The 21,151-nt window shown below is 45.4% G+C and overlaps 1 protein-coding gene across 3 annotated transcripts in view; it reads left to right on the top strand.

Moving 5' to 3' along the window:
- The window catches only part of PRRC2C (proline rich coiled-coil 2C), a 1,321,979-nt gene that overhangs the window by 1,124,189 nt on the left and 176,639 nt on the right, over nucleotides 1-21,151 (top strand). For all 3 annotated transcript variants that reach the window (XM_085601696.1, XM_085601697.1, XM_085601695.1), the window contains exons 28-29: nucleotides 8,133-8,361; nucleotides 12,526-12,633. In XM_085601696.1, the coding sequence (XP_085457822.1) occupies nucleotides 8,133-8,361; nucleotides 12,526-12,633 (337 nt within the window). The remainder of the gene's footprint in view (nucleotides 1-8,132; nucleotides 8,362-12,525; nucleotides 12,634-21,151) is intronic.

The following is a 21,151-nucleotide window of genomic DNA, read 5'->3' as shown; positions in this document are numbered from 1 at the left end:
GGTGCTATGACAGGGGTGGTTAAGAGCGACTGCCTTTAGACCAGCGATGCACAATAAGATTCTAGATCTCCCTTTCGACAGAGAAGATAGGTTTGGAAAACAAGTGGATGACGCACTTCAAGATATCAAAAAAGATACGGATACTGCAAAAGCCCTAGGTTCGCTAAAATACCGTAAAGTCTCCTTTCGGGGTTCCGGAGGGAGAGGCCAATCATCCTATAGAGGGGGTTACCAGCAGGGGAGAAACGCCTCTTAGTCCTCTTCATCACAACCATACCGACAGCAATATATTAAACAATCATGGAACTATACAAAGTCTGCTCCTAGAGGACGAGGGAGTCGTCAAGGAAAGGACAATGGCAGAAGACAATGACAACCTCCTGGATCCCGCTACATGTATTTCATCCCCTCCACAAGTTCCCCTGGGTGGAAGAGTTGCTTACCATCTGCATCATTGGCAGAAAATAATGACGGGCAGATGGGTCCTCAATATAATTCAATTCAGACACACTTTAGAATTTCTTCAATTCCCTCCTTGTACTCCACTGACAAATCAAGAGATCAAACATCTATCTCAAATGCGTCGGGAAATTCGGACAATGCTCCGAAAGGGAGCAATAGAACCGGTGCCCACCCTCCTCCCCTGAGAGGCTCACCTTGGGTTTGCCACAAAAGGTGTCTAGAGCACAAGTGCACGAAAACCGGAGGGTCAGAAGGTTTTCTCAGGAGGGTTCTAGAGGGTGAGGAGCTCTGATTGGTTCAGGGACAACTTTGGTCTCTTTTACATAACGAAGGTTATGGGTTGCAAAAGGGAACTGGGCCTAGACTTCTTTTCAGTTTGCTATCCAACTAAGCATTGCTTTTTTATATACCGGAGACTTCCGTCTAGACGACGGGGAACGATTCAGGCATGTGAATCTATGGAAAGCTTCCAATACTGGAGAACTACAGTTACAGGTAAGTAACTTCTTTTCTTCTCAGATGACCAGGATGGCTGAAAGCAACCACCTTTAGACCGGAGGTGCAGACGAACGTCTTGGATATGGCTTTCGATGTTGAGTACCTCTTCGGAAAGCGCATAAATGAGGCATTATTGGTTACTAAGAATGACATGGACACCGCAATGTCGTTGGGCACATTGCAATACAGAAAGGTTCCTTTCAGAGAAGCTAGAGGACAATGCTTTGCCCCTTACAAGGGAGGTTACCAGAGGGCTCAACCGTATCAACCATACCAATACCAGCAGTCCTACAATCCTCCATCTTAGTCAGTCGTCTATAGCTGGTTTCTCTCACCAGGCAGGCCGCAAACGGATGCCTCAACAAGGTCTGGACTCAAATAGGACGCAATGATCACGCCTGTGTACCAGCCTCCCTCCACTCCAAACCTGTGGGGGCGAAGATTTCCTGCTACGTCCGCCAGTGGCGCACAATAACTACAGATCTCTCTGTGTTGGACCTTTTGCCTATGGCCACACCCTAAAATTCACTTAACGCCCTCCAACTACTCCACCCAAGGGTGCTCTCCCCCCCCTCCCCCTCTCATCACTTACTACATTAAGAGGCTTTGGTCATGCTCACCAAGGGAGTAATAGAGTAGGTATTGAGGTCACAAAAAGATAAAGGGTTTTATTTTTTTTCCCCCTAATAAAAAAGAAATCAGGAGATTTGAGACCGATATTGGACCTGGGGAATTTCAACAAGTTCCTCAAGAAGCAGATGTTCAGGATGGTAACGCTTTTCGAGATCCTACGCCGGCTAAACAAAGGAGACTTCTTGACACGTATCTTCACATCCCTATCCATCCAAAACAGCGGAAATAATTAAGGTTCATGATGGCGGCATCCCTACGCCTTACAGGGGTAGAAGTTTTTCCTTACCTTGACAACTGTCTACTCAAAGCCCCAACAGCATAAAAGGTCAGTCAAACTACAAACTACTGCTTTCAATTGTTCAGAAATTTAGGACTAATTTTTTCCTTCCAAATTAAGTCCTATCGGTCCTGGCAGCATCTATTGATACTCTCCAATGGAAAGCCTTCCTGTCACATGAAAGGCAGATACGATTGCAAAGACGGCGAACAACATATCCAGAAAAAAATCAGTTTCTGTGCGAACGTGCAAGTCGCTCCTTGGGATTTGCTCTTCAGCAATAATCTGGTGCCACTGGCTAGACTGAGAATGAGGCCTCTTCAGGAAGAACTACAGACGCAATGGCAGCAAGCCTCTGGATCCTTCGAGGATGTAATATAGATCACAGCATGAATGGTAGAGGCACTGCGATGGTGGTTTTATGCACCAAACCTCGTAAAAGGCCTCACTTTACTCCACACTATCCCAGACTTCATACTGACACCTCCATGGATGGCCGGGGAGGCCATCTGCAAGAGTTACAGATTCAAGGCAAATAGTCCTCTGTCCAGAATCATCAACAGATTGGAGCTCAAAGCCATTTTTCTCTTCAGGCTTTTTTTTTTTTTACAGAGGATAGCAGGCTCCTCCATGCTGGTTTGGACGGACAACACGACCAGCATGTACTGCGTCGTCAAGCAAGGAGGAACCAAATCCATCACGTTATCTCAAGAAGCACAGGAGCTATGGGATTGTATGACACAACACGAGATCTCACTCAAGGGAAAGCATATTAGAGGTCTGCACAATACTCTGGCGGATATGTTGAGCAGTACCCAATCCAGTTGTCACGAATGGGAGCTGGAGCAGTCCCAGATCAACAAGATGTTTCGATTGTGAGGAAAACCAGCGTTGGACCTCTTTGCAACGACTAGAGAACGCCAAATGGTATTATAATGCCAACAGATTCTATCTACCAGAGTTGAGGGGGAATGCCCTTATAATAGGATGGTCCGAGATATATGCTTACGCTTTTCCTCCCATCCCGTTAATTCCCAGGGTGTTAACCAATATGAAGATGGAAGGCTGTCCTTTGATCCTGGTAGTGCCACAATGGCCCAGGCAGTACTGGTTCCCGGAACTTCTCTTGCTGCTGTAGTCTATGCCCATATGCCTATGACCATCTCCATCAATTCTGACCAGAGAGAAGGGCCAGGTGTGCCATCCAGACCTACAATCTCTTAATTTGCTCTCATGACTCCTGAGGTCCTTGAATTCAGGGACTTGTATATCTCACAGGAGGGCAGAGAGCACTATTAAAACACATCACCTAAAATGGAAACGATTTGTTTCTGGTGCTAACAAAACAACTTGCACCCATTTCAAGTGCCTCCTGAACAGATTTTGCTACATCTCTTTGGCAAAATCAGGTCTCACCTTTTCATCCGTAAAAGCTCACCTGGCTGCGAATTCCTCCAGTTATTCGAATTCCCCCGCCCCCCCCCCCCCCCCCCCCCCCCCACACCAACTGGGATCAACAGAGGGTAAGATTTCCCAACACCAAAAGGCACCCCGGCGCCCTGCGGCCCCCTTTGCCCGACTCCTGGGTACCTACCTATCCTCCAACTACCCAACTTACCTCTCAAAGTGGTGGTCACACCTGAAGAATCTTCGTCCCCGAGCTTGCAGCCTTTGTTCGTCCTTGAGCTTTTGCATTGCAATCCATTGAGCTCCCGAAGGCTCAAAAGCACCCTGCACCCAGCTGCCCGAGTGGCCCTGGAAGTGCAACTTCTACTCCTACCTACTTCCCCATATGCCCTGAGCAAGTGACCAGGAGCCCAGCTCCCACAGCCGCGTGACCTGCTAGTCAGCAGCCACCAGCCAAGGGCCCCTTGCCTCCCATAGGATAATATTGGCCCTAACTCACTCTGCACCCGGCTGCCCCTGTGCCGCTGAGGGTGTAACAACTCACTTTTCTTCCATAGGGTAACATTGACTGGTTTCTCTTGAAATTTCTTCCAAGTGTGGAGTTTCTAAACTTTAAAATATTCACCTAAAATCAACCGAGTACCGAAAACGGAAATACTCACCTGCTACTAGGAGAGATCCCAGTGCTGGATCTTGGTGCCCAGCACTGACCCTGAGAAGTACTTATGACCGTACTTACCACTAACTCAATTTTCTTCCATAGGAAACCATTGACTGTTTTTCTGTGAAACTTCTTCGAAGTGTTGATTTTGCAAACTTATAAAAATTTGTAAAAAATCGCCTGTATAACTTAAACGCAGTTTCTCAACTGCTTACAGGTGGTACACTAGTGCTGGATCCAGGATCCAACACTGACCTCGAAAAAGTAACCATAACCCCAATTATCTGCTAAGTGAATTCCCTCCCATAGGATAACATTGGTAATTTGATTAGAAAAAGTTTTTAAGTGTGAACTTTTAAAATAGCAAAATATTGCTTAAAAATCACAACAGTAACTAATACGTGTTTCCAAGAACTGTCCCTGGACTGAATCTAGGATCCAGTCCTGGAGTTAGAAAAGTAATTGCATACAACTTAAAATTCCCATTGAGCTCAATGCATTATTGTGTTTGAAATTGTGTTGCCTATTGCAACAAACTGTAACTATTGCATTCAAAAGTCAATTGCCTATTGCAAAGTATTTAACTAAAGCATCTCATTCTGAGAAAGTATATTTTGATACCTATTGTTGGTTCTAAAATAAAACAACCATATATTTTTTTTTATACAAACCATTGGCCTAGAGTTCAGTTCTTGAGTGTGTGAAACCATTTGCTGTGTACAACAAATGCTTTACACTGCCCTCTGATGCTGCCTTACTGCTCGACCAAGCTGCCACTTTAGAGAGTAAGTTTATATCTACCTTTAGCCTCTGCCAAACCTCTGGGCACTGTGGACTCTGTGCACACTGTACCTATTTGGGAACAGTATATACAGAGCCACTTTCTTACACTGGTGGCCTATGGACAAGGCAGAGGAGGGACAGCAGTAACTAAAGCAAAGAGATGGGTGTCTTCTGCAATCCAATTCTGCCATAACAAAGTTGACAAGCTGTTAACTACAAAGATTAAGGCACACTCTACCAGGGCCGTTATTACATCAGCAACTCTGTTCGCTGGAGTAACACTAAAGATTTGCCATGCTGAAACATTGTAAAGTGCCCACACTTTTACGCAGCGTTACTGTGCATTAAGCTGGCTCTGTATATACTATACCAAAATAAGGTATAGTGTGCACAGTCCAGTGGAACCCCAAGGGTAGGCAGAGGTTAAAGTAGTTTTTAGATATTTGCAGTTTTTCAAGTTCTCATTCAAACCAACTCCACCAGGAAAAACGGTCAGTGTATTCATATGGAGAAAATGTGGTTATCTGTTTAACAGGTAAGTATTTGGTTTTCAGAGTTAGTATTCTAGGGTTAGAACCAGGGATCCCCCAGGGTCGAGGTTGCACCCTCAGCGGCACTAGGGCGACCGAATGTTATCCAATGGGGGACGAGGGCCTCCGGTTGGCTGCTTACGAGCAGGCCACGAGGTTGTGGGAGCAAAGCTCCTGGACTTAAGCTCAGTGCAAATAGGGGCTCAAGATAGCACCAAAGGTACACCCTCAGCGGCACTAGGGCGGCCGGGTGCAGGGTGCTGGTTTCTTGTCGGGTGCCCTGTTACTTTCAATGGGGATTCTGCAGTTTGCAAACACACTGCAGGCTCGGGGACGAAGGTCTTCGGAGAGCGACCACCACTTGGAGAGCTAAGTTGGGAGGCTGAGGGTTGGCTAGAGATCATCGGTTGGGCCACCCAAGGCCATTGGGCGACTGGTGCAGGGGTTTCTTTTAGGGTCGGATCTTCTTACCAGCTCCTGGTCGCTGTTGGGGGGACCTTCCGGATTAAGGCTGCAGGCTTCGGCTTGAGGCAGGTCAGGGATCGCTGGATTTCGGTTCAGATCGCCGGGGAAACCTCATGGTGTTGGGGCCACTCAAACTCGGACGTGGGCAACGGGTGCAGAGTGGTGCACACTCGTGATTTTTGCTGGAGCTGGAGTCTGTGGGTGAACAAATCCGGTGTTCACAGGAGGCAAAGTCTTTTCCTTGGAAGACAGGGCAGGCCTCTGGGTTTTTGATGTTAATGGCTGCAGGCCACATCCGAGTTTAGCTACTACAGGTTCGAGTTGGGGACAGGCCGGTAGGGCTGAGGCCAAGTCAGAGGGCGTCCTCCTCCACGTGGCTTCAGCACGGCTGTTCGGTCCTTCTTTTCTTTTTGGTCGTTGCTTGTCAGAGGCAAAGTTCAGGGGTACCCCTAAATACTAAATTTAGGGGCATTACAGGCAAGTAAAGGTTGGGACCAATGGGTCCCTTCCTTGGGGAGGGTGCACCTCTATTATGCCACCCCCCAGTGGAAGGGGGCATATGCCTCACTCTGGTTGGCTGGGTCCCCCTATCTGCAAGATGGCAGGGACTGAGAGTTGTGCTTCACCTTGCCTCCCCCACCTGAGGGGTGGGGTTGGCAAAGTTGGGCACACTTCCCTTCCTCACTTGGTTTTCCCGCAGGTTCTCCCACCAAAAGTAGGGTCAGAACTAACCCTGGGCATAGTACTACGCTTCGCTCACGAAGCATGCGTAATTTTCACTACTATGCATTACGCACGTAGCACAGTGCAAAAACTGTGCTACAACATGTAGCGTAGCAGTAATATCAACAATACCCACATGCTTTTATAAAGCAATTTTACATGCTAGAAAGCATATCACCAATTCACAAAAGTGAACTGAGAATGAAAATATTAGGCAGTGAGAGGTGATGATTTTGGGGTCGCTAAGAGGAGGAGGACCCCTAACCTAGGGGGAGGACCAAGCAGATGCCTTGAACACAAAGAGCATATCATGCTGGTGAACGATTCAGTGGTGGTCCCTTCCTCCTAGGACCACCCCAAGCACAGTTATGGGCTAAAATACAATCCCAACTAAAGGCCCTGCAAAGCATTCTGGGACGAGATTAGCAGTGGGCAGTGAATATTATAGTGTCCAATATAAAAAAAATTCTACAAAGAACTGCAGTTCAACTAGTCGTTGCTAGATGTCCCTCACGAGTCAAATGCAAAAGCATTGAAATTATTACATCAAGCTGCAGTTCCACTAGTCGTTACTAGATGTCCCTCACGAGTCAAATGCAAAAGCATTGAAACCCTTTCATGAAGCTTTTGCATTGGACTCGTGAGGGACATCTAGTAACGACTAGTGGAACTGCAGCTTGATGTAACAATAATTACAATGTTTTCACTAGAGACTGTGCACACTATACTTTACTTTGGTACAGTATATACAGAGCCAGCTTCCTACAGATGCTGTAGAGGATGGGTTTCAGGGAGGATCTGTGGGGGACTCCACAGCTGTTCCCTGTAGGATTTACGGAGAACGGGGGGGAGTCTGACTCTCTGGATTTGGCTGGTGAGGTAGGAGTGGATCCACTGTAGCGCTTTGTCGCGGATGCTGACTACATGGAGCCTTGTGCAGAGGGTGTGGTAGGAGACGGTATCAAAGGCAGCAGAGAGGTCCAGGAGGATGAGGGCTCGGGTTTCGCCTCGGTCGAGGAGAGTGCGTATGTGGTTCGTTGCGCAAGGAGTAGTCTTGGAGCTGTGGTTGCTCCTGTAGCCAGATTAGGAAGGTTTCTTCAGCAGGGGGTTGATCTCTGCGGGTTTCCAGTCTTCAGGGAAGGTAGCAGATTTGATGGAGCAGTTGATGGTGCGGCAGAGTTCGGGGTGTCCTTGGTGTCTAAATTAGTATAAAAGGGTGTGTTATTTTTATGAATTGGTGTCAGATTTTCTCATTGAGTGTCTCATTTATTGACTCTGTGAGTGCCACAAATGCCTAACACTCCCCTCTGATAAGCCTAGGGCTGCTCAACCACACTACCACAAATAGAGCACCTTGAGATTGTTAAAGCAATCCCCTGTACACTAATAAGGGATAACTTGACTCTACACAGTGCACCTCATTTTGGTACACTATATAGAAAGCCAGCTTCCTAAACTAGGGCTGCTTTGTTCCTCTACTAGTAAATCACTGATCACCGTCTCATCACATTGAATCTCAGTGGTCCTATTGGGTCATCAATTTCTTGTTAATGATTTTTCTCAAAATCCAACCTGCAATTAAAGTGACCTGCCACGCATTAGAAGTTGACTCTGACAGCGTCACTTGACAAAGCATTTCATGTGACATGGGCACCCAAACATGGTTAACATGCATTTTCATGTCTCCTTATAGATCTCAGCCAACTTTCATGCAAAACATGTCTCAACCATCCCAAATGGTTCTCTCTGGAGCACCCTTGCATAATTTCCCAGGAGTTCAGCACCAGGATCTTGCAAAAGCGCAATCCAGCATGACCTATCAACAGGCCTCGAGCACTCAACCAATTCCAATCTTATATGAGCACCAGCTTAGCCAGTCAGGTCTTGGTGGATCTCAACTAATGGACACACATCTCCTTCAGGTAAGTGAGTTCATGCCTGGTTTACATTTCAACAGTATTGTGCGCCATCACCACTTTGGGGAGGGGTGGGGGTGCTGCTGTTTACTGTGATGCAGAACTTAAGTAATGTTGAAGGACCAGGAAATAGACTGAATAGTCCATCTGCTGATTAGCATCCATAAAATAAGCTAATTATCCATAAATAATTACAAAATGATATCTATTGCTTCTCGACGATGCCTCACCTTCGTAGTGTTTCTAGGGCTGGCATCAGTGTAGAAACTGTGGTTCTGACCTCTGCTTAGCTTCTTTCAAAACTATTTCTGGCGACATGTCTGCTGGTTCTTGCCCCAAAGTCTTTTTGGGTGTTGGCCTTTGCACCGTTCCTTCAACTTAAACATGACTAGATGCAAGACAATGTTAACCAAGTTCTTTAAAACCCTCCCATTACTAGGAAAGTGGCTTTCATTAGGATGGAGGATCTCTTTGGATCTGATCCGGACCCAGTCCGAATGCCGCAGATAACATGGCGCATATAGGGCGGTGAAATTAATCAACATGCAACTAATAATCAGACCTTAAGGAATTTAGTGGCTTGAATACATCCTCAGAAATAGATCTACTCAGTATTAAAGGTTCTGCATTTTAGGATCTTCATTGATAGTCAAAACCACTGAATAATTCCCCCACTGCCTGCACCGAGGTCGGAATGCCTTTAAATATAATTTCCTTAATGAAATTAATATTGTAAAATGTCCTAAAACCAAATTAATTTCTTTTGGCACTTAAGTGTTATACTTTCAGAGATGTCCTTTTCTTTTTGAATGCTGGGATATGTCCAGAAAAAAAGATTAACTTCTTGAGGTTACATCATCGGCCTCCTCTCGCTGTACGGCAGGGCCGACTGGAACAAGGTGGAGGAAATTCTCCATCTCCCAGAGGAGCCTAAAAAAAAGCTTATCCAGTTGCCTCCGAGAGTAAGCTCATCTGTAATAGTACTATCTGTTGTGCCCTCAATGCTGCTGACACTGCAGGTTAGAGGCATAAATTCTAGCGTCGTCCTCCGAAAACGTGCCTTTCTCTGGGTCACAGGCCTTAAACCTGAGGTCCAACAGAAACTTTTGGCTCTCCCATTCGATGGTGAACATCTTAATGGTCCTCAAGTTGACACACTCCTTGAGAAGATCAAAAAGGACAGTGAGACTGCTAAGGCCATTGAGGCATTTCAGACACCATGCCATCACTGCGACTTTTGCTGCTCTTCTTACCATGGAGGCTCAAAGAAAACCTCACCTGAGACTTGCACCTTCTACCAGTTTCCCCAGCACAAACTACCTCACGTAGGGGATACTATAGTGGATCCAAAAGGGGTAACAACTCTAAAGGTAGAGGCAAGAGGGGATTCACAAAGCCATCCGCCATACCCACCAAACCCTAACATGCCAACCAGTCCCCCTGATCACACAGCACCTGTCGGGAGTCAAATACAGGGGTTCTTTACCACCTGGTGGAACATCACCCCCTACCAATGGGTGTTGGATATTATCCAACATGGCTATTACCTGGAGCTCACTTCCACACCTTCAAACATTCCACCCTGCTATCACAAACATTTACCACAACATCAGCAGTTGCTCAGGGAAGAAGTTCAGGCACTCTACAAAAAAGGTGCTATAGAACCAGTGCCACTCTACCAGCCGGTGACCGTCTATTCAACTTACTTCTTCAGTCCCAAAAAAGAAACGTCCCTGAGACCAATCTTGGACCTCAGACCTCTAGACAAATACATTCTCTCTGAGCACTTTCACATGGTCACTCTTCAAGATTCCATCCCCTTATTACAACAAGGCAACTTCATGTCTGCTCTCGACCTCAAAAATGCCCGTTTCCACATTCCTATTCACCTGACGCATTGCCGCTATCTCAGGTTTGTGTTAAATGGTCAGCGCTTCATATTCAAAGTGCTTTCCTTTGGGGTCACAACCGCCTCCAGAGTGTTCACCAAATGTGTTTTGGTAGTAGCTGCTCACCTATGCAGACAAAACATTCATGTCTTTCTATATCTAGACGACGGACTCGTTAAAAGCGCAACTCGGCAAAAGTGCTTCTACACTCACGCTACCATACACCTACTTCATCAACTAGGCTTTACCATCAGCACAGTCAAATCCCAACTCCAACCTTTTCAAATAAAACCCTACATTGGATTGATCCTCGATTCACAACTGCGGATAGCTTACCCCAACACTGCCAGGATACAATCCTTCCAGACACTCATTCCCCAGTTTCAGCCACATCAGCAGGTAACAGTGAGGACTACCATGCCTCTGCTTGATATGATGGCCTCATATATAGCCATAGTACCTAATGCCAGACTTATCATGCGCCCTTTTAAGGACTGCTTAGTGCACCAGTGGACTAAAGCGTAGGGTCAGTTGGAAGATCTGGTGTTGGTTGGCCATCAAGCTTCCTACTCTGCATTGGTGGAACACCAACAACTTGTTAAAAGGATGTCCTTTCCTAGACCCAGTTATGCAGAGTGCCATAAAAATGGACGTCTCCCTTACTGGATGGGGAGTGCATTCCCAAAATCGAATTGTCCAGAGACACTGAACACCCAGTGAGACACATCTCCACATAAGTCACCTGGAGTTGCTATCTGTTCACCTATCGCTGAAAGCCTTGCGTTCTCACCTGGTTGGCAAGGTAGGCCTAATCAGAACTGACAGTATGACAGCCCTTTATTATCTCCAAAAGCAAGGGGTACCAGGTCTACTCAGCTCTCTTTTTGCCCAGACTATTTGAAGGTAGTCCCTCCGGTGCAAAATTCAATCTGTTAGCGGAGTACCTCCTGGGAGTGAACAATGAAAGTGCAGATCTAAGCAGGAGGTGTCAACTAGTCCACAAGTGGGAACTCCACCCCCAAGTAATCTGACAATACTTGCAGTGTTGGGGTCAACCTCAATTACATATTCACCACAGCGGAGAAAATGCCAAATGTCTGAACTTCGCCACCAGGTACCCACACCCTCAGTCCAGTGGCAATGCATAACGGATGATTTTGTCTGGGATATTTGCTTACGCTTTTCCACCTCTCCCACTATTTCAGTTTGTTGTTTACTAACATTGGCAGACATCTCTCACCCTAGTGGCTTCCTTGATCAACTGTTTTGGGATGTGTTCACATAAGGGTTCTGGGAAGCTATCTGCAAGAAAAACAAGCTACATGCTTTCAATGTCCTTTCTGATGGATACGCATATTCCTCAGATTCCTTATTGCCTTCCCACTTAACCTCTTCAGAATGAAACTTATGTTTTTTGTGTGTTTTTTTTTTTAAATGTATGATTCCTTTTCCCCGTCTTTAATTGCCTCTTACACTGTGGACACATTGTTAAATCTTTTGTCAACAGCGTCTGAGACATTATGTAATAGCTAACTGATCATCAGCCATGCAGTCTCGCCAGAGCAGTAGTGAAGCTGAACATTCGTTTGTGCTAGTGGGAGGGTACTGCCTCAACCCTTTTGGGATCTAGTCTTGATACCTGTGAATGTTCACATAATGAATTGTGGGAAGATGTATATCCGTTAGAAACAATCTGGCTGAAGTTAAGTAACTTGTTCCCCTTTTTCATGTGAAACGTCTTTGATATTCATAAGCAACCCACCCTGCTTCCAATGAAACCAGGGGCTTATGTGCAAACTGATCAGTTGCATCCTGTTTTGAACCACTCCATGAAAATGAATTTGTCTCTCTCCTGTGTAAACAGAAATATTTGAGCTTCAAATTTCCTTGAGAGCATTGTTCAAATTCTGTTGTATAAAACGTAATGTCTGTATGCATCTTTTTTCTGCTTTGTTTTACCTAAAAGGGTAATTATTTGGGCCTTTAAGTCCAATGTATTTTATAATGCTAAATATGATATTATAGAACGGCTCATATATGTATCTTTTTGTAAATAATTTTACAAATATTTATTTTTTAAGATGTTCTGCTATCCTGCAGACACGCGGGAATATTGAAATATTGTAGTTTTTATCAATTGAAAGTAGATACTCAAATGGAAAATTTACTTAAGTACATTTACTTATCCTGGGGCAAGTTCCTTCTGTAAATTGAGTGGTTCATAGTTTTGCGATCAGAGAATAGGTGAAGTAAAATAGATATATATTTTTTTTTCCCACAGGCAAGACAAAGTATAGGGCAGCCTTCAAATCTCTACTCTGGGCAAGTGCAACAGCCAACACAGACCAACTTCTACAATACTGCTCAGTCCCCCAGTGCTCTTCAGCAGGTGAGTGCCACAGGCTTGCTTTGTTTCTCTACATGGTTAAGCGGTCAGAATTTCTCACAGTGGTGGTTACCTAAATTTGAAAATGATTACTTGGCTAAAATTATGTAGTGTTTTGCATTGGCGTTTTAATCATTAACTGTAATGTTTTGCCTCTCACATTTCCATCTTTTTAAACTAACACACTGTGCAAAGATTACCTTGAATATATTTCATATTCATTGTGATAAAAAGCCAGAATCTACTTCTGGAGTTCTCTTTAATCAGAGTTGTAGAGTGCCATATGAGCAGTAGCTAGCCCACAAGTGCAGTACGCTAGCAAGCGATAGTCAAACAACATATGTATCTTCTGTTGTCACTTTGTCACATTTGTGGAAAGGATTGCAGTTGTCTGGGTCTTGACCGTGACCAAGCTAAAAAAAAAATAGTAAGGTCTGCTTTTGCAGCCTCTCTGTTTGTAGATCACATGCTGAGCACTTCACTGCAAGATCTTATTGAGTTTGGACCATTACAAGTTGTTTTCTTCGAAGTCATAGTTTTGGTTTTGTTCCTGTTAGTTATCTCCTGACTCATGATCACATCTGAAAACCCCACTATTCAAACGTATACAAACTCCATCTCAAATTATATGTTCTACTGTGAGATGCTGATCAGCTTACCAGCTCTGCACACTCACAGAAACAAATATATGTCTAAGAATGGTAAGAGGCATTAGAGGCAGATTGATGACAGAAGGGTTATTTATTTATTTATTTTTAATATTTGTAAAGCGCTGCATATACCCGTAGGCGTCTTGGCGCTAAAAACCAATATTGACTAAGGAAATGTGAGGGGGTAAACCAGTTAATTGAACAGATGTGAGGGAAGAAAAGAAAAAGAGGTTAATGAGAGAACAGCCAGGTTTTCAAGAGTTTGCGGAACTGAAGCAGTGTAACACTTTGTCTGATGTTAAGGGGCAAGGTGTTCCAGAGTCTGGGGGCCGCCACCAAAAAGCGTCGGTCACCCCAGGTAACTGTTTTGGTGCGAGGGACGACCAGTTGGCTAAGAGTGGCTGATCGTAAAGCTCTTGTGGGTTTGTAAGATTGTAATTGGTCTCTTAGAAAATGTGGTCCTTGATTATTGATTGTTTTAAATACTATGCAGAGTGATTTGAAATGAATTCTTTTTTGCACAGTAAGCCAATGAAGATCTTTTATGTTTTTGGAAATGGGTTCAAACTTTGTTTTGCCGGTAAGAAGGCGAGCTGCCGCATTTTGTATTGTTTGAAGTTTTGCAATTAGTCTGGTTTGAGCAATGAGGAATAGCCCATTGCAATAGTCCAGGGATGAGAGGACCAGGGCAGAAACCAGTGTCTTAATGGCAGAGTCAGGGAGAAAAGGGCGTATTTTCCGGATCATTTTTAACTTCAAGTGTGCTGTTGATACTGTTTTGTTGGCGTGGTTCATGAAATTTAGTCCATCATCAAAGATGACACCAAGGTTCCTAACCTTCGAGGTGGGCGTAGGAGGAGTACCGAAGGTCTCTGGGCACCAACAGGTGGACCAGGCTGGAGAGAGTGGACCGAAGATGAGTACCTCGGTTTTTTCCGAGTTTAGCTTTAGGCAGTTTGTAGCCATCCAGTCTCCTATATCTAGGAGCCCTTTCTTAAATTTTTCAGCTACTTGCTCTCCGTCGCCTTTAATCGCCAACACTAGTTGGATGTCGTCGGCGTAAGAGGTTAGGCTCATCCCATGTGCTTTGATGGTCTTAGCAAGGTCCGACACATAGATGTTGAAAAGTGTCGGACTCGGGGATGAGCCTTGAGGAACTCCGCAGGGAGCAGAGAGTTGAGCTGATTGAAAGGGTCCCAGAATGACAGCCTGCGTTCTTTTGGTTAGGAAGGACGCTATTAGGTTTTTGGCAGTGTGGCAGATGCCAAGTCCTTGGACACGGTCGACCAAGGTGTTGTGGTCGACCGTGTCGAAAGCCGCTGATAAATCTAGCAGAACCAGTATGGCAGTGCCACCCTGGTCCCTGATGACCCTGATATCATCAGCGGCTTTGATCAAGGCTGTCTCTGTCCCGTGATGTTTTCTAAACCCAAACTGCGTGTTGTCGAGAAGCTGATGTTTTTCAATAAACTCGGAAATCTGGGTATTCATGATTTTTTCAATCATCTTTGCCATGAAGGGTAGACTAGCAATTGGTCGATAGTTTTTTAACTCACTTTTGTCCAGTGAGTGTTTTTTTAGCAGAGGTTTTAGTAAAGTGTTTTTGAGAGGGTCCGGATAATTGCCCGACAGCAATATTAAATTGCAAACCTGCGTGAGTGCCGGTATAATGGCATCCATTACTGGTCTAAGTACAGATAAAGGGCAGGGGTCCAGGGGTGAACCTGATTTAATGGTAGATAATGTATTTTTTATTTGGTCCGGGGTGACTGGTTGGAAGCAAGGGAACGTGTTAGCTGGGGGGAGAGTGGTAGATGAGATTGAACCCGGAGGTGATTTGGAAGAGAACGCCTGGTAGATATCATCTACTTTAGTGTAGAAAAAAGAGGCAAGAGAGTCACACAAAAATTGTGACGGGGGGGGGGGAGTGAGGTCTGGGGAATTGCCTGATAATGCTTTGGTGATTAAGAATAGTTGTTTGCTGGAGTTCTTAGCTTTCTCAATTTGATCACTGTAGTATTCTTTTTTTGCTTCCGCTATCATGTTTTTGTATAGTGCTAAGGATTCCTTATAGACAGATTTACTACTAGTATCATAGTCTTTTCTCCAAGTTCTTTCCTTGCTACGATTTATCTGTTTTTGTGTCCTTAGTTTGTCATTGTACCAAGGTGCGGTGGGTTTAGCTCTATTACTAGAGTGTTCTTTAGAAGGGGCTGATTGGTGTGTTGCCTGGCCCATCCAGTCGTATAATTGCTGGTGCGCTAAATTGGGGTCTGAAGCGAACACTGGGTGGGTTTGTTCTAGTATGAGCTTCAAATCTTCTTGATTTATATTTTTCCAATCCTTAAAAGATTGTTTAGGTATAAGTTGAGGATTATTATTACAGTGATTATTGGTGGCTATATTTGCAAAAATTGCAGAGTGGTCGGTCCAAGGCATAGGCAAAATATTGGTGATTTGCAGTCCTTCTAGGTTAGAAAAGATGGGGTCTAAAATGTGGCCTGCTTGATGGGTAGAGGATGTGACAAGTTGTTTTAGCCCTAGGGTACCTAGATCAGAGATGAGGGCGGCAGAATCGGTAAGGTGACCTAGATCTAAGTGAAAGTTCAGGTCACCTAGGACCGTGAAGCTACTTTCTGTGGCTACAGATTCCATCATGGTGTTTATGTTGGACAGGAAGGTCGTCTTTGATCCTGGAGGACGATATATTAGTATACCCTTGAAATTAAACAGGGGGGAAATGTTGATAGCAAATTGCATGGCCTCACAGGAAGTGGATGGAATAGATGTCGTTCTGACAGGATATGAATCTCTGGCAATTATGGCCAGCCCACCCCCTCTTTGACTGACATCACTTAAAATATGTGCAACCAGTTTGATCAGGCTGTATGAGAATGACTTGGAGGGAGCGGAACTATGATAATGCGTGTAGGATATTCTTTAAATTGTTTCCCCTGGACCAAGCTTCAAGTCTGCAATCTATTTGCTCAGCAATTATGACAAAAAAGAATCTCAAGTGTAAATGATTTTGGTGCAAGAAAAACTTCAAAAAGATGTTGGGCACAGGAGTCTCAAATGGAGTGCAAGGCTTTTACTGAATTTCTTTAGTATGGGAACTGATGAGTAATATTGAGGAAACCACCAATAGGAAGGCTGTTGTGGAATTAAATGAGCCTACCTTGATCCATTACAAAAAGTGTGGTCTTGGTAGCAAACTTATTTAGGTAAAAGAGAAATAGTAGCAAGACATATGACTAATTCATTATGGCATTAATCCAATTTATTTGGTTTTTAGGAAGGATACAATCCCTAATGTGATTAGGTTCAAAGCATATAGTAAAAACGGGCAACCTTGTTGCTCAAAATCTTTTTCAATGCAATATAATACAGTGCTCTGGGTGTAGAAGGAGAGGATGGGGGATATAGAGTGATAATGTGTAGGTGCTCCCTTCAGTCCTGATGAAGACCCCACCGCAAGGGCACTATCCAGTACACCCATACAACACAAACTCCGGCGACATTGTTTACAAAGAATCACATGTCCATAAAAGTTGTGTGTCATGTTTGGAACTCTTGACCATTTTGAGGCTGGAAAATTTGTTACCAAGAAATGTGGATGTATATATGTCACTAATACCCTTTTTCCTGTCCCCTACCCACACATTATCACTCTATATCCCCCATCCTCTCCAGGTCGGGTAGTATATTTCTTTATACTCAATACCTTGATCCATGGCAGATGGTTCTGATGTTTTGTAGAACCTAGGACTTCAAATACACCTTTATGAGGAGTACCTACCTACATTACCTTCACAGACTGAGAAATCAATGTCGGTTTATGAAAATGTAACCTGAAAAACAGCGTACCTTTTAGAAAAAAAGAACATTGGCGAACAGACCTTGAAAGAGGATCAACTCCGAGACAACTACCAACTTTGAAAAGATGATCGAGCCCAACAACCTGAACGACCTCCGGATGAGGATCAAGTCTAAGGACGTGCAATCTTGAAGAGTAAGGACCTACCTGAATGATTGAGTGTCGGAAGCTGGGTTCCTGTTGGAATTACCCCCCCACTTTTTGCCAGACTACTGATGCACTTTGACTTGATGTGCCCTGGGTCCCTGCCAATCAGGCTCTGAGGGCCTGTGTTCTTGCCCCAAAACTGTACCTTGTACCCCCAATCGACACCACTCTGGACACTCGTCAGTCCCTTGTAAAATGTACCATGGGTACTAAGGGCAGGGAAGACATCTAAGGGCTGTAGCACTTATTGTGCCACCCTTAGCACGCACACACACACACACACACACACACACACACACCACTCCCCCCCCACCCACCCACACACACACTCACACCACTCCCCCACACACACACCACACACACACACCACTCCCCCCCCACACACACACACACACACACACACACACACACACACACACACCCACAGTGTCGGAGTCAATTCTTAGACATTGCAAGTGCAGTGCTGCCATTAAGAGTATCTGGTGCTGGGAGCTTGTCATTACGAACTCCACAGCCCCATCATGGCTATACTGAATTCTGGGAAGTTTGGTAGCAAACTTCTCAGCACAATAAATCCACAATGATGCCAGGGTGAGATTTATTATACAATACACTCAGAGGGCATCTTGGAGGTGCCCCTGAAAAACAAACAGCCTCTGGTGTGTTCCCTGACTGGTAAACACCAGCCTGCCACCACAAGGCATGTTTCTGGACCACAGGGGTGGGGGCCTTCGCTCCATGAGCCCAGAAATAAAGTCTTTCCTGGGTGGAGGTGGTCACACCTCCCCCAGGCCAGGAAGAGCCATCTGTGACAGGGGAGCTTCGAAGGCCTTGCTGCCTTTGTAAAACTACCTCCAACCTCTCCTGCTATCAGGAGCAGGCGCCATCCCTGTCTCCGCTCCTTTTCGACAGGAAGACGGGTGGGAAAAAGCCAACCTAGAAGGTGTGCTCACCTCTGCCAACCCCACCCCCCAGGTTGGGGAGGTGAGGTGAAGCCCACTCTTCAGTGCCTGCCATCTTGCAGATGGCAGGCACTCCCCAATCAGGATCAGGGATTGTGCTCACTCCCCCACGTAGGTGTGAGTACACCATTGGCTACTGACCTTGAGTCCCCTAAAACACCCCCTAAATACATTTAGGGTCAGCCCTGAACCAAGAAGTCAGACAACAATCCAGAAGAAGGAGGACCGAACAGCCGCGCCCGAAGCCAACCAGAGGACGACGCCCACTGACTTGGCCCCAGCCATACCGGCCTGTCTCCACCTCGAACCTGCAGAAGCGAAACTCCGGTGTCCAGCAGCCTCAAGAACCCACAGGGACCTACCCTACTTTCAAAAGCAAAGACTGTGTCTCCTGTGGACACCGGATTTGGTCACTCACAGACTGGCTCTGGCCAAATCCGTGAGTCTGCACGCCTCTGCACCCGTCGCCCATGGCCCGAGTTCGAGTCTCTTGTTAACACCGGTTTTGTTAAGCAACAGACTCCAGGTCTGCCAAAGTCCGTGAGTCTGCACCTGACGCCCACGGTCTGAGTGGCCCAACACCATCCCTGGCGATCCTGACCCTAGATCCAGCTCCAGCCGATGCCTGCAGCCTCAAACCGGAAGGTCCCCCAAACCACGACCAGGAGCTGGTAAGAAGATCCAACCCTAAAAGGCACCACTGCACCCGACGCCCCACAGTCTTCGGTGGCCCAGCCGACAGTGCCTAACCAACCCCCAGCATCCCAACTTACCTCTCCAAGTGGTGGTCGCACCCAGAAGACCTTTGTCCCTGAGCCTGCAGTGTGTTTGCATACCGAAGATCCCCTTTTTGAAAGCTACACGGCTCTTGATGCCAAAACTGCGCGCTGCACCCGGCTGCCCCAGTGCCACTGAGGGTGTACCTTATGTGCTGGCTGTGAGAAAGTGGCTCTGTATATACTGTTCCCAAATAGGTATAGGGTGTACAGAGTCCACAGTCCCCAGAGGTTTGGCAGAGGCTAAAGTTAGATATAACCTTACTCTCTAAAGTGGTAGCTTGGTCGAGCAGTAAGGCAGTATCCGAGGACAGTGTAAAGCATTTGTTGTACACACTCAGTCAGCAAATGGTCTCACACACTCAAGAACTGAACTCTAGGCCAATGGTTCATATATAAAAAATGTTTGTTTTATTTTAGAACAATAGGTATCAAAATAGACTTTCTCAGAAGGAGATGCTTTAGTTAAATACTTTTGCTATATGCAATTGGCTTTTGTAGAAAGTTACAGGTTGTTGCAATAGGCAACACAATTTTAAACACAATAATGCATGGAGTTCAATGGAAGTTTCAAGTTATTTGCAATAGATTACTTTCAGGATTACTTTTGTAATTCCAGGACTGGATCCTAGATTCAGTCCTGGGTCAGTTCTTAGGAACAAGTGATAAATGTCGACTTAGTTACTGTTACGATTTTTAGATAATATTTTGCTATTTTAAAAGTTGACACTTCATAGAAAAAAGTCAATGATTCCATATGGAAGAAAATTCAAGTTGCAGGTATAGTATGTTCTCGTTACTTTTGTAATCCGGTACTGGGTGCCTAGACTCAGTACTGGGACCTTTATCCAAAACAGGTAAGTAATTACGTTTTCAGATATTGTATGATTTTTGAAGAATATTTAAAGATTGCAGAAATAGACACTTAAAAGAAATTTCACAGAAAAACAGTCAATAATTTCCTATGGAAGAAAATTGGGTTACTGGTAAGTACAGTTGTGAATAGTTTTCAGAGTCCGAGCTGGGCACCAAGATCCAGCACTGGGAGCTCACCTAATAGCAGGTGAGTATTTTCGTTTTAGTTACTCGGCTGATTTTTGGTGAATATTTTAAGTTTTGAAGACTCCACACTTAGAAGAAATTTCAGAAGAAACCAGTCAAAGTTACCCTATGGAGAAAATTGAGTTTTCGGCTTTAAGGTAAGTACTCGACTGGCAGAGTTAAGGTCCTGGGCATAGACTCAGGGGTCTCCCAGGGTCAGGTAGGTACTGTTGTTTTGCAGCGTGAATCTTTCTGGATTCACTATGCTGTGCATTATTCCGCGATCTGGTGGTTGGGTCCGGATTCGTAGTCTTTCTTTTTTTTTCTTTTTTTTTTTTCTCTTTTTTTTGTAGCCCAGGTGGGCTTCGACGTCCCACCATTTGGTGCACCTCTCGTGATGTCGTTGTGCTTCCTGCGGAAGTCCCACCTTTGGGGCGCCATCTTCAGATTCTTTTTTCCGCCGTTGGGTCTGGATCGTCATCGAGAAGCTCCAGGATTTCAATCGAAGGAAGAAGGAGAAAACGCGAGTTTCATCGAGAAAAAACAGCTGAGATAACAGAGAGGAATAAATTACATCCGGGACGCGAAGAAGGAAGAATTCCCAGGAATTTTCTTCAACGCCCTTCGAGGATGCGCACTGAGAGGCTCTGAGCGCAATGGACAAGACACCATTCAAATTCTGCCCTAACTGCCACCACAAGTTCGCACAGAAGGACCAGCATCCGGTCTGCAACCTTTGCCTACCGATCGACCACCCGAGCAAGGACTGCAACGCCTGTTCAGCTTTCGCGCCGAAAACGCTCCGAGTGAGAGAACGCCAGAGAAGAGCTAACTTCAGCATGGAAGGCAAAGGTAAGGTCCCGTCGCTTTACGACCTGGGCCTCTCCACCGACGATGAGGACAACATCGCCGAAGGACCCGACAGCTTCATGGTCGCAGAGACCGATACAAAAACGCCTGATGAGGTAAGAGAATCGTAGAGTTCAAAACCCCCGAAAGGGCCTCGAAAACCAGACAGACTCTAGAAAATCCGAGTCAAAGTCCTCGAAAGGAGCAACGGCGCCGAAA

Source organism: Triturus cristatus, chromosome 4_2, assembly GCF_964204655.1.
Source record: "Triturus cristatus chromosome 4_2, aTriCri1.1, whole genome shotgun sequence".
NCBI lineage: Eukaryota > Metazoa > Chordata > Amphibia > Caudata > Salamandridae > Triturus > Triturus cristatus.
This window is presented reverse-complemented; position numbering and strand designations above follow the sequence as displayed.